At 49.2% G+C, this 14270-nt stretch overlaps 1 protein-coding gene across 2 annotated transcripts in view; it reads left to right on the forward strand.

The window, feature by feature from the left end:
* The first annotated feature begins 1265 nt into the window (after window positions 1–1265).
* The window catches only part of C2_1H4orf54 (chromosome 2_1 C4orf54 homolog), an 81868-nt gene continuing 68863 nt past the window's right edge, over window positions 1266–14270 (forward strand). For both annotated transcript variants that reach the window (XR_013607134.1, XM_078676088.1), the window contains exon 1: window positions 1266–5618. Coding sequence is in view for 1 of the 2 variants with exons in the window: in XM_078676088.1 (XP_078532214.1) it covers window positions 1266–5603 (4338 nt within the window). In the remaining variant the exon portion in view is untranslated. The remainder of the gene's footprint in view (window positions 5619–14270) is intronic.

Here is a 14270-nt window from a genome sequence, read left to right on the forward strand (position 1 = left end):
CGTCATTGGAATTTTTAAGAGAGGACGCTTGCTAATCTTTTAAGAAAAATATAAATGGAGAATGGCTGGAGGTAAAAAACTGAACTGCAGAACCCACCCCCTAGCGCCTTGAGACCCTAACGGGGGACTCGCCGCGCTTATAAGAACCCTGATAGATAGATTGGAATAAAAAGTACTAGGAAACGTCATACTGTTCCACCCTTGATCTCGGTGAACAAAAGGATTCTTTAAAAAAAACACAAAGGAAGACGATCACATGGGTGGAATAAACACCGCTCAAATCTCCAAGCAAACCAATTCACTCTGCAAAAAACATTAGAAGATTTTTGGTTAACTTGGTGATAAGAGAGAATCAGAAAGCGTGGAAGGCGCCCGTTCACTGTGTGTTTTACGCGACTCAGCGGACACTGCCACGCTTCCATGTGTCGGCTGCCCGCCGGGAGGAATTTATAGCTGATAGCTGTCGACATCACTGGGCAAAACTTGCCGCCGAGTTATTCAGAGCACCAGATCGGATTGGAGCCAGTAAAAATAAACATCATGTTATTTCCTTGTCAGACTTTATTCACAAAAATCCCCAAGTAAAAAAACGGAAATTGTACAAATAAATTCAGTTTCTCGAAACGAAGCTAGTTTTGCTGCACCGATGTAACCTGTGACATGTAGCTCTCCCCGTTTATATTAATTAAGCAACTGAAATAGAAAACATCAAAAATGCACTTTGTTACACAAGTAAAATATGATGCACAGTTTTATATGGTGCAAACGTCGACGAAAAGCGTGAGCGTTTTACAATAAAAAATATCGTCAGTATGAAAGGTGACTACAGAACAGTTCAACATATCCCAAAGAACGGTCTTTCTATTCAAAAAGCACCTCAACTACAGGTATGAGTAATTTCAGGTAAAGTAGAATGGATCACCTTGTGGACTGGGGCCAGACTGGCAGGATTGACCCCCGCCGTGCTGCCCTGCCATTGCCCACTGCCCTGGTACGGCTGCACAGCCACTACATTTCCGGGCAGGGGTTTCCCCGGTGGATGCCCGTGGCATGACGTGCGCTGCCCCTTCGGGCCAGGGATTCCATATGCTTTCCCTATATTTGCGGCTGTCTGGGGGTCGGCGGCTCCTTCTGTTACCGCTGGCACGCAGACTGACAGCGCCCGGTGCCAGAGCGGCGGTGGCAAGCCACACGGCCGGACACGAGGGAGCAGAGCCCCAAGGGACCTACGCTGAAGGACCCCCCAGACCTCCCGTCCCCTCGAGATGAAGGAGCCGCAGAGACCCCCGTCGGTGGCCGGGACGTCCAGCAGTCAAGAGGGCGACTGGCACAGCAAGAGTGCGCAGCAGGCAGCGGGCGGGGCCCCCGAGAGCGAAGGTGGCATGGGGGCTACATGCCCGGTGGACGGGGCCGAGGCAGGTCTATCTAACGGACACGGGCCACCGGCAAGACCCTCGGTGCCAGTCGACGTCCCACACGCCCTGCCCAACGGGCCGAACACCACCTGCAACGGAGCCGCCCGGGCCTGGACCTGCTACTCGCCCTACAGCGGCTCCAGCGACGAGGACACGGAGTGCATCGACATGAGCCCGGCCGAGGAGGGCGACGAGGCGGCCACGGAGGCGGCCGGCTTCCTCTGCGACCCCGAGGAGGCCCACTACATCACCACCCACCAAATCCAGCTCTGCGAGCTGGACCATGACGCAGACGGCGACTCGGGCCCGGAGCCGGGCGGCTGGGCGCTGGGCGAGGGCTCCCCCTGCCGCTCGCTGCTGGAGTACGCCTCCTTCGACAGCGACTGCACCCTGGAGGACACCCAGACCGAGGGGGGCGACAGCTACGTCAGCACGACGGCGAGCGACCCCTGCCCCTGGCGAGAGAGCAGCACTGACATGCCCAGCAGCAGCGCCGAACCGCACAGCGGCACCCACTCCGAGAGCGACACCCCTGCGGAGGAAGGCTGGCCCGGGGGCTGGGGCAGCGGCAGCCCGGGCCAGCTCCGCCTGTCAATCACCGCCGCCCCCTGGGCTATAAATGACCCTCTGCTGAGGGAGCGGCACAGCGCCCCCGCTGCCCAGAGAGAGGCAGCAGACATGAGCCTGTGCGCCTTCAGAGCCCCCGAGGGCAGCCTGGGGAGGCAGCCGCAGTGCCTGGCGCTCGACCAAGCCCGGAGACAGGTGATCGCGGTGCGGGGGGCCGGCTACTCCAGCGGAGCCTCCAGCGCCGTCAGTGAGCTGGACGAAGCCGACAGGGAGGTCCGCAGCCTGACCGCCCGCGCTTTCCGCAGCCTCGCCTATCCCTACTTCGAGGCGCTCAACTTCAGCTCCAGCGCCTCGTCCACCTCGGAGCAGGGCGCCGGCCTCGGCCAGTGGCCCGGGTACCTGGACTGGGCGGGCGGAGCTGCACAGAAGGAACTTCATCAGAAAGGCACCGGCGGCAAAAGTGGCTCAGGGAAGAGCAATGTGCACATAGACTCGGTGCAGACCAGCCAGTCTCTGGAGCTGGTGGTGAGCGGCCTGCAGGCGGAGAAGGCGGCCACCTCCGCTGGAGCCCGGGTGGTGACCCTGAGCGAGACCCTGAGCCTCAGCCACATCGCGGCCAGTGGCTCCCTGCTGGCCTGGAAGGAAGCACCTGCACCCGGCGAGGGCAAAGACAAAGGTCAGCTTCCAAAAGATCCGGAGAAGGAGCTGCCGAACGGCAACAGTTGCAAACCAACCTGCCCAGCCGCAGACCCTGCAGACAGCATGGAGCCAGGCACGCACAAGTCTAAGTTCGCCTCCAACCTGCTGCAGAATGTCATCTCCAAGAAGATGCAGCTGGAGCAGGAGTTCAAGATGGAAAGGGGGGAGATCACGGATACATCCAACGAGGCCTTGTCTACCTCCCTGACCTCGAAGGACTTTGAGGGACTGAAGGAAAAAGGCAGGGAGAGGGGTTTCCAGAGGCAGAGGTCGCGGCATTCGGAGTGCGATTCAGAGTACAGCTTGGCCACCCCGGTGGACTTTGGTGACTTTGTAGAAGAGAAAGTAGAAACTTTGGGAAAACAAGCTGCTTCTTTACTTGGGGACGGTGAGGCGCACAAGTCGACCACTATGCAGTCCGCGCATACTGAAGGCGCAGGGGCGGCCCTCAAGAGTGCAGCCGAGGCAGCCAAGGCGACCTTGCTGCGCAGCCAGCATAGCGCCTTCCGATCCTGGAAGGAGAAGGAAATCCAGAAGCTGGAGCAGAAGATTATGGAAGAAAAAGTAGCTGTGCAAAGCAAAATCAAGATACCCCTAGGGTACGACGGGAGGGTTGAACACCAGGACACCACGGTTGGCCGGACGACCAAGCTGTCCAGCCTCTACGTGCCGGGGATCCAGTCCCTGCCTAAAGAAAATCAGCCTGAGAAGCAGGCCACCAAATACTCTGCCTCTACGTATGCACACCAAACCTGCGTCAAGCAAGCTGCAGACAGTAAGGAGGACAACTTTGCAAGTCCCGCAGCAGTAGCGCGCACTACCCAGAAGATGGTTCCTGAGGTGCAAGTGGTTCAGGCAGCAATCAAAGCCAAGGTGGGAGCAGACAGCAAAGGGGGTAGTGGAAACAATCCATTCAGCATCGCCAAGTTGCTGACCCCGAGTCTAGCCAGGGCAGCCGAGGAGCTGAAGAATCAGACCCCTGCTTCTCCATCCAAGGTGGAGCTGCTGGAGAAGATGCCCCAATTCTTGGTACGGGATGTACGCGAGAGCAAGCCCAACAAGGCCCCAGGGTCGCTGCATCAGGTGCGCGATGTTAGGAAGCTGATGAAGAGCTCCTACCACCCAGAGGAGGCTGGTGCCAAGGGGGGCAGCTCCACAACGTCACCCATGGTTATCACATGCCAAGCAGTGAATAATAAGGACGATGCATTGCAAGCCAGGGTGAGGTCCTCTTCCCCGGACACTATCCTTGTGCACCGTGCCTCAGGTAGACTGCCTGTGGCGACTATTGCACCCAACAAGAGTGGCCCTCGGATGCCAGTGGTCAAAATTGTCTCAAAGGCCTGCAAGTGGCGACAGCAGCAGGATGAGAAGCCAGAGTCTGCCAAGCCTGGTGTTGAGCAGCCAAAGGAGTCACCTCCACCACACCCCACAGCCCCAGGACATCAGGCGCTGGACAAACTGACTGCAGCAGTGAAGACCATGGAACAGCTGTATGTTTTTGATAAGAGAGAGTGGCGTCGCCGCAGTGAGGGAGACCCAGCTGAAGGTGCCCAGTCAGGTGGGCCAGCACTGGTTGGCAGCCATGTGCTCTCTATCATTGCCAATGAGGAGGGCAGGGTTCAGCCCAGTGGTGGCACCCAGTGGCCCCATGGAGGTAAAGGCCAACAGACTAATCGTGCACCTGATCTTAAGCCTCTGCCACGCAGAAACTCACACCCTGGAGCAGACAGTAGCAGCAGCAAAGCCACCACCAGCATAAAGTCAGAGCCTGCCAGTCCTGGTCGCATCATTCCCCCATGCAAGTTGGAGAGGGATCCTGGCAGAGCCTACCAAAAGCAACCACCTAGCAATGGAGGGAACAAGAACACTGCCAATTTCAGTGTAGGCCAACGGGCAGCACATCCTGCCACAGCTAAGAACACTCAGCAACAAGATTCATCTAGCATCCAGAGAATGAGGAAATCTCCAGGGCCGCGACCCCTTCTGCTCACCCAATCACTGTCGCTTGATGAGGGGTCTAAGCCCCAGCCTACCCGCGGCCCACCTCCCAGCCGCCAGTATAGTGCTGACTGTGGGAACTACTTGAGTATGCCAACTAAGAGCAAGGTGGAGCATGGCCCAGCACCAAGCAGCTGCAGTCTTCCACCTTTCAGTGACAAGATCGAAAGTAGGAGCCCCCCAGGCCAGACCTCAGATCCAAGAGGCAGAGAAGAAAGCAACCCACCCACCAGGACCCCTGCTGCTGACCCTCCACCTCCGGCTGCTGTCATCTACCAACAGCAGCAGCCCTGCCTGACGCCACTGCTGCCTGGAGGCCCACCCACACAACTTCTCTTCTCTCCACCACTTACAGCTGTACCACCAGAGCTGCTCCAACCACAGGGGGGACAACGCAGGCTTCTATTGGACCTGGCCACTGGGCAGTACTTCATGCTGGACACCCCAACACCCCCTGCTCGCCGCAGGCTCTTTGATCCAGAAACTGGACAGTATGTGGATGTGCCGGTACCCCAGCAATCGGCAACACCCATGCACCTCCCTATGTCCCCTCTGGCACTTAGTCCAGGTGCATATGGTGCAACATACATGATCTGTCCTAGCTTCGTGCCCACTACTGCTGTGATGCCCACCCTACAAAGCCAGCTCTCACACTCAGGAAGTGAACAGAGTTATGATATGGGGAACTTTCGAGGCCAGAGTGGCCAACAGGGGGAGACAAGAGGCTTTGCTGATAGCCCTTACTATATGCCTACTGGGAAATCCACGGCTCAAACCAATCAACAAGGCGTTGGCCCTGCAGTATACCCGGAAGGAAAGCCTGTAATTAGTATAATGTCCCAGCAGCAACCTGGACCCCGGATCATTGCCCCACCATCTTTTGATGGCACAACCATGAGGTTTGTGGTTGAGCACAGATGAGGAAAAACCTTGCCGGTGAGTGTTTCTGTATGTGTAGAATCAAGCTCAGTCTAAATAAATATTGCACAATATGTCATCACTGAATGTGATACGAATCATAATACTACCCACTGCGTATATTAGTTCTTTAGAAAGCTGAAAATATACCAGGGGAAAACTGAATTTCTTTTTTGCTTCTTAAACCTCTTTTGGGGCAGAAATGCCCCTTGCATGGTAAATCTGTGTGTCAAGGAGAAGTGAGACTACTGGCTCCTCTCATGTACATTTATTTATTGCCACATTCCCATGACTGGAATGTGGAGACCCATACAGTGAAGTGAGGGAGGATGGAGACAAGGCCTCACTTAGAAAATAAACGAGGACCTTGTTAGCAAATAGCTGCTGCTTAGCTCTCAATAAGCACTGGCGATTGATAGTTGGTAGGCACGAGTGATGGGACTGCAGCTTCTGTTATTTAGGATGAGGAAGTTTGTAGGCAATGCCTGCTGTCTTATTTGACCTTGAGTGCTGCTTCAGGAAGGCTGATGATAGAAAGGTGCAGAGATTTCACACGTCATTGTGCCCATGTTTTGGATACTCTTGCTTGGATCCAGCCCCATTGCTACCTGCGGTGATGGCCATCACCTTACACAAAGGCTGTATCTGAGGAACTGCCAGACAATGATATTTGTGAATCCACATCTCCTGTCTGGAAAATGAGTCCCAAAGTGGGTTTCAAAACACCCCCTTTACTTCAGCTCCAGTTTTTTCATGGCAGAGGAAGGGAGTGCTCTGTATAATACTGAAAGGTTTGCAGCACCTAGAACCCTTTGCCATTTCAGAGACCAAAGGAGAGTGTCTGGCCCTGCAGGAGGAGAGTCTGTTCACAGCCCTGCCAAGTATCACGCATCAGGCGTGATACTAACGCATTTCAGTGTGGTGGTCCGCATCACCGCACTGAAATGCAAAGTCACGCATAAAGGGACCTGTGCCTATCAAGCGCTGCTATTATAAAGAAGTAGTGACAATGGCATAAGCAGGCAGCCCGTGCTGCATGGGAGACTTCTTGGGGGCTCGGTTCTGAGTTCACCGCTTACTACAATGTAACAACAGTCTGTAGTGAATCGCCACGCGCTAGCGCGCCATACTTTCACTTTCGTGAGTTAATGGGCAAGCAGCAGATGAACTCAGAAATGGCTCCAGGCAGGCTGGTCTTGGTGAGGTCAAATGAATCCCGCGGCCGCTGCAACATGCGCGCCCGACCCAGTCTGTCTCACCACGCCCCCCGGATGGCGGCAGAGTGAGTCACTTCGAACACCCGGGCAGACTGCGGCGGCCCCAGAGCACCAGGCCTGTGCAGCTGAGCCGGCCGGCCAGAGCGAGCTTGAGTGATTCGGGCGGCCGGTCACAACAGGGAGAGGTGAGCTAGGCGGACGGAATCGCCTGAAATGCAGCAGCTCTCGTGTAAGTGTGCAGTTCCTAGCCCTGAAGTTAGAGAGGTGCGTAAATAGAGTACTCGCTGGCAATAAATGTCAAAATGATCTGTACCCCCCCCGCTTTGCATTCCGACCTCCTCCGAGTTCAAGGCAAATACGCGCCACACTTCGCACTCGCAGCCACACAAACTTGCACGTAGTCCGTGAAACTTGAGCACGCACACACAACGGACGGTATGACACTTTTTATTGTGCAGTTCACAACAAATGATCTTCCATATAATTGCCCACTCGCTCGACTCGGCTGCCATGCCCCAAATGTCCGTCGTGCATGCTGCAGTCTGCTTCAATTAGTTTTCCCTTCGCTGTGGGCCAGCCAACAAACTCTAATTGTACTTTACTTTAGTCATGATAGGCAATTAAATCCGTCGATCAGGGGAGGCGGGTGAGTGTCTCTTGAAGGTGGTGCCTGTGTTTGTGAGGCTTTGGTGGCAGGACGTATACGTGTCGTACACAAATGTCTAACTAAAACTGGAGTTAAGCACATCAACAATACTTAGTTATTGGAGCATGTGGATGGAACGTGGAGCAGAACTTTCATTCTATATATTAACTAATTCATGCTAGGCGGCCTCAAGTTGAACCGGCCATTCCTTGAATAACTTCAAAACACCTATGTAAGTGTAGAGAGAGACTCGTTAGTAAAATTATACCACTACAGTGCCCTAGCTGCTGGCTATGCCTGAGACTTCTCTGTACCTCAACCTGAGGCCTAATGATTTCTGGTGCTTTGCAGCAGTTTTACAGTTTTCTTATTGTTCTAATTTAATTCATTATATGTTTCCCTCGTCTTCATTGCTGGATTTTGCGAGGGCAAAGGTGTCACTCCTAGTTATTGAAATGTCACTCATAATTCCACTGACATTCTGAAAATGTCACACATAGCCATCTGAAACCTTGGCAGCTATGTGTTCAAGCTGTGTTCCTAGTGAAAGGAGCACCCAGAAGTTGCTAACTGTCCTTGGGAGTGAAGCGGAAACTGACCATTGTCAAGAGGGGGTTTCTGGTATCCCATTGCGGCCCTTTCAGTCGACCCCATGCAAGAATCCAACCAAGAAGTCATCCCAGGCTATCTAGCACCTGTGTGCTGACTGAAAGCTTGATGTAGCTGCTGCCTAAACCCCCAAGTATATGCAGAAGCCGGAGCTTATCCCAGTCTGAAGTCCACAACTGGCCAAAAAAGAACAACTCTTATGTGAGCGCAGTCCAGAGTCTCCAACTGATAAACTAGCACTTGTCAGCTCTCAGTCTGGATGCTACATCTGCCTACATGGGCAACCTCCATGCTGACTTGCTTGTTTCTCCCTCACCGTGGGTACCGCTCTAAGTAAAACTGCCACCTGTCGGCGCAGGCCAAGAAGCACCCACCGGGGACAGTTGACTGTGACAACGTGAACGTGTAATAGGGCCTCACACGAGATAATAAAGCAGATACACTGACCGTGTCCTGCAGCAGAAACAGTGATTTTCGCCTAAAGATACATTTAATTTGGGTGCAAACGTTTGACTAAACTGCAAACTGCTTTGATTGAGTAGAGACCTAGTGAACATGTGCATGATCAGTGCCTCTGACTAAAATCGAAGAGCTGCAGTAACAATGCCAACTCCTAGTCTGGGAAGTGGATCATAGCAAGTCGGTTGCTTTACTAAGAATCATAGTGACAATTGCATTCTTACATCTGAGCCCAATTTAATATTGCTGAATTGCATTTTACTGTGATAACACATTTCTTTTTGCTGAGATAATCACTGGGCTGCACAAAGCAATTATTGTGTTTGTTCGTTGTCTGTTGAGTTCTGAGCTCTTGCCCCTATGCATCCTCCCTTAGGAGCCCTGGACTGCTCATCCCCAGGAAATCAACGAAAGGGTTGTAGTTGGCCCAGTTTGCAAAGCCATAGACAAACAGACCCCAGGACACAAGTGGCAAGCTACTTTAACCACTACAGATGTCGCCTTTATCTCCCCTCTGATCCTGACCAGGGTCGCAGAGCTCTTTTCATCCTCTAATATAGTCCACAGTGAGGCGCGTTAGTGTGTATTCTCATTTTAACTGGCTTCCACCTATGGTTCATCTGCTTGCATTCAAACTCCACACAACTATATGTCAACTCTAGGGAATAGGCAAATGTATGGCAAATATATATGTAATGGGCAGTAAGAAAGCTGCTTGTTGGCATAATTTTTGTTTAATATATTTCTTCTCATTTGCCTGAAACACTTATGGCAATTAATGCTGTGGTGGCCATATTTTAGGCAATAGACTGTCAGACTTGCCATATAGAGACAGTATGAGTTTTCTTCACCGGATGTCCAAGCGGCTTCAAAAACATATACCGGATTAACTGGGTAACAATCAATTCAGCAGCACCTCCTTGCTAGTTGGAGCTTAACTGGGAACTGGCTGGAGGAATTGAATGATTCAACTACCTCGGCCACCTAACCAGTTGGGGGGCAGTAGGTCAGTGTATCAAAATACCATTGTTAGAGGGCAGTACCTGTATCATAGCCATTTATTACAATCTCACCATATGTATTGAAAAGGTTTAATCCCTCTGGTAATTTTTTATGAAGAAATTTAATCTTGTTTCAGTTTATAGCACTGAATCTGAGGGGTATGGGTCGCAATAACGTAAAAAAGCCAGGCAAGATATTGGCAGGATCTGGATTAGTTTGAAGCCAAACTTTGCAGTTACTGTTGAATTAAAGACTAATTACTGCAGGCACAGCTATACTCCAAGACCTTGGGCACAAGACTTTGAGAAGCAAGGTAGTGCTTGCAAAACTGAATCTAAGGTGAAAAACTTGGCTCCTGAATTCCATGTTTTACCAAGTGCTGGTTGGAATAGCATCGCAAAGCAAACACAAAGAGATGATGGACGGAGTGCTGAAACCATCATCATTCTTTAGCTCACTTCGCCACCCCAGTTCAGACCCAGCCATATGCAAATCAGTCTTGACCCTGTGCTTCATGGGAACAGTCCAGCCCGAACTGCCAAGCCAGGTGGAAGTCATCAAATATTTTTGTATTTGGCATAGGCCTACTACTGAGGGAATTAGCGGGGGAGGCTCCATCTGTGAGTGTTACAGGACGTGGCTAGCACAGCTGATAAGAGACTCTCCAAATTGCAGATTTTGATTGGTATGAATAAACTTAACTCAAAATGAAAAAATAATCAGCTCGCAGAGAGACTTTGAAGCAATATATAAATAGACCTCATGCTAAGGGTATATTTGATTAATCATGTGCCCTTCCAGAATTATGTCTATTTCCACAAAAATATTTATTTGATTTGATCAATTTATAGTATTTAGCCATGCTCGGATAAAGTTGAGAATAATAATAGGTCATTGTGACAAGATCTGCAATCACAAGGGAAAGCAGACACTGTCCCACATATAATGCTGTTTTTTCATTTTTATAGAGAAGAAAGATGCTGGTTATTGGAACAGAGGCTGTCTCCTCTAGATGCAGCCAAGAGGCCAGTTGGGTCTGGCTTCCTAGTGGAAGACTTTTTGTCTTTGCTCTTGGGTATTGCCATTTGCAAATACAATTGGTAGTGTTTTATTGGTGTTATGTGTTTTTACAGTTTGACCTACAGCTAGACCTTTAGACAAATTATTGTATTGTGTTTAGGGTACTAATGCACATCAAAAAAGAACGTTTGGAACCCCGCTAAAGACAGTGGACTAGCATGCATTTACTTGCTGTTACAACCTCAGTCCTTCAATGTTTGTTTGTCCTCCTGTTTTATTTACAGCAGTCTGCTCTCAGTGGGTGGGATGTTTGAATAGCGTTAGAGTCATCTATTGTAGGCTGTACAGTATCTTCCGTGTTCCCCCCTCCCGATTAAGGCCCTGTATCTGAGACCCTTAACTTAGGTAAATAGCCCATCACTAATAGCGTAACCTTCGGTAGCGGAATATAATTTTATACCATAGCACTGTACAGATGGCAAACATTTAGCAATGTTCAACTCTCAGTCATCGTTCTATGGGGCTTACAGAGAGCCCAGTGGATACACGTTGTACTGACTTCTTACTGAATACTTTCAACAGCAGGTATGGCACACTCTCTAAGCTTCCTTTAGTGCTGCTCTCTTAATATGTCCAGATCAGTGACCTTATCATTGTACCGCAAGAACATATGCTGGTATTATTGCTATCTGATTTGAAGAGGAGCTATAAGGTGAGCAAAACAGAAAGAAAGCATCACTTACTTCAAACATCCATTGTGTAAAATTCACGAAAAGTAAAGTTTTTACCTCTGGAAAATACTTCACAATTAAAAGGAATTACTTTTTAGTTTCAGGGAAATCAATTTGCACCGACATCCACAAGTAAACTACTACCACTTCAGCAGTTTATATCGAAACTGTTACAGGACCCTTTCTATTAATATTATACAGAGGTAGACAGCTCATTTAGAAAATCCCCCTACAGACATAATTATATGGTGTAATAACCCAGATTTGAAAATGCAGACTTGCATCACTCGACATTATCGGATTAATGTTTTTTAATCCAACTTCTATATACGTTTTACATTAAGTATTGTTTCATGCTATTTGCAGTAAGAAATGGAAATGTTGCCTGCACGTAAGGTTTTTGGAAAAAACCCTCTAATTCCTGACTTCACTATGAAACTTGAAATCATTGTTACTTTAAACTAAAGATTCACCAAGACATGTTTCACCGCTGGTAATCTTCAAAATATGGATTCACATTACGGGCATTAGAAGTTGTGAATTTCTTTCCCCGGCAATCTTCCTAAAATGTTCTTACAAGCTGGCAAAGTTTAAACAGCAATGAACAAAATACTGAAAAAAAAGTCCTTTGGGAAGGAAATTAAACACTTATAATTCGAGAATTTGCTCACAAAAGTATTTATACAAAATCATCTGCAATAGTTTTAATTTACAATCGAAGAAAGGTTACAAAATATTGCCAATTTTCCAAAGTTTATAAAGTTTACAAAACTTTGCAAGCCAAATTAAGAGACATTGGCCCTGAGGAAGTTTGTGGTTTACACCACATAGAGACGAAACACGTGTTGGTGGCTAGGACTTTTTTTGTGAAGAATCATAAAGAAATAAAGAAGACAAACGAAGACTATTGGTTTCAACATTTATTATGAACTGTATTTTGAGAAACATGCTCAGGATAGAACCCCTTTTCCCAAATTACCCTATGCTCACCACCTTGTAGCTTGGCACAGAGCAGACATGCTTAACTTAGAGACAATGCGTGAAGTATTTGTGCAACACTTCAAAAGTAAAACAGTTAAACTACCACACAAAAAGGACCCTACATGGTGTTAGAAAAATAAAGCATAAGATAATAAACAGGACCAAAACGACAAAAAATCCAATTAGTAGAACAGAAGATATTGAATTTTAATATTTTTATGTGAAAATAGCATCATAAAGCGCCAACTGTGGATATCTGGTCAAGCCAGGCTGGGACAAAGCCACAAGTTGAGGCCCACCGTGATGGAGCATGGATCAGCTGCAGGGACCCATTTAGGACGACTGAACCACGTAGCTAAGATTCTGGTTTGTGGGGCGTTGCAAGGACACGCACTGAAGATGCATTGCACAGCTGATGGCCGGTCCCAAGATGCAGCAAGGCTGCGAAGCGAGGGCCTGTGACGTTGTCAAGGATCCAATCGACATTGCTTGTGATGCGAAATCTGGCATCGAGGATGCGGTTCGCAGTCGGGGCGATGTGTCATTTCAGAAGAACTGTGAGGCTGTGATGCAGAGTCCATTGTTGTAGTCAGGGCTGCAGTCGACAAGGGATGAGGGGCTGCCCCAAAGATGTGTTGCACAGGGGTGATACAGAAATCGCTGCATGTTGTGGCGTAGATGGGGTCTTTGCAGCGTGTCGAATCCACACAGCTCCCGAGATGCATCAGTCTTGCTCAAGGTTGTGCCACACAGCAGAAGACATGTGTTTGTTCTGCTGGATCCACAGAGGCTGATAAAACACCTTTTGCCCACTTCCAAGGGTCCAGAATCAAGGTGGCACCACTTGGCAGGGTTGACTCACAGATGACGGAGTCCAGGTGCAGGTACAATGTTGTTGGAAGCCTGTTATGTCCCTGACACTCCAGATCAGGAGCCAAGTGAACTAGCCCTTCAAGTCACTATAGGGTTCTGTGTTCAAGAGATGCAGGTCCAGTCTTTCTCAACCAGGCAAGAGGTTAGAAGGCAGCAGGTCAGCACAGCATAGGGCGAGTCCTGCAAAATGCAGTCCAATAGAGTGGCAGTCCTTCAGCAGCACAACAGTCCTCCTTCCTGGTAGAGTATCTACAGGTCAAGAAGTGTACTGAAGTGCTATTGTCTGGGGTCCTTCTTTTATACAAAGTTGTATCTTTGAAGTGTTGAGAAGCTTCTGGAGCCATTCCTTTGAAGTGCACAGATGCCTTGCCTTTCCCTACCCTAGCTTCAGACTAACTACAGGGTGTATGCAGCCCTTTGTATGGAGACAGGATACAGCCTATTCAGGTGTGAGGTAGGGCCCAGCTCCTCCCTCCCATCCTCCAAGTGATGGCCCACCCAGTTTTACCTAAGCTCCCTTTGTGTGTGGCTGTCTATGAGAGGAATACACAAAGCCCAACTGCCAACTACACCCAGTCATGTGATATGGAACCATCTGCAGGCACCAAATAGCTAAGGCTGGAAAATGACAACTTCCTAAAAGTGGAATTGTACTTTAAAATGAGATTTCACAATAAATTAGGATTTGAAATTAGGATTCCTGAGACATCAAACATGAACCAATAACCTCTTCCCATTTGGAAATTGCACTTATAAAATGTAATATGGCAACTTCAATGTTATCCAATGGCGGAGAGAGGTCTTTCAGTGGTGAAAACCAAATGTATGAGTTTTTCAACAAAAGGACTTGTAAAAAGTAAAGTGAAATGTCTAACTTTTTATATACACTGCACCCTGCCCTTGAGGCTGACTAGGGCCTACCTAAGGGGTGACCTACATGTATTAAAAAGGAAGGTTTGGGCCTGGACAAAATATTTATTTTCCCAGGTTGACATAGCCAGTTAAAACTGCGCACATAGGCTCTGCAATAGATTGAGACATGTTTAAAAGGCTGCTTAAGTGGATCGCACAATCAGTACTGCAGGCCCACAAGAAACATTTAATTGACAGGCCCTGGGCATATGTAGTGCAT

This window comes from Lissotriton helveticus, chromosome 2_1 (genome assembly GCF_964261635.1).
Source record: "Lissotriton helveticus chromosome 2_1, aLisHel1.1, whole genome shotgun sequence".
Lineage (NCBI taxonomy): Eukaryota > Metazoa > Chordata > Amphibia > Caudata > Salamandridae > Lissotriton > Lissotriton helveticus.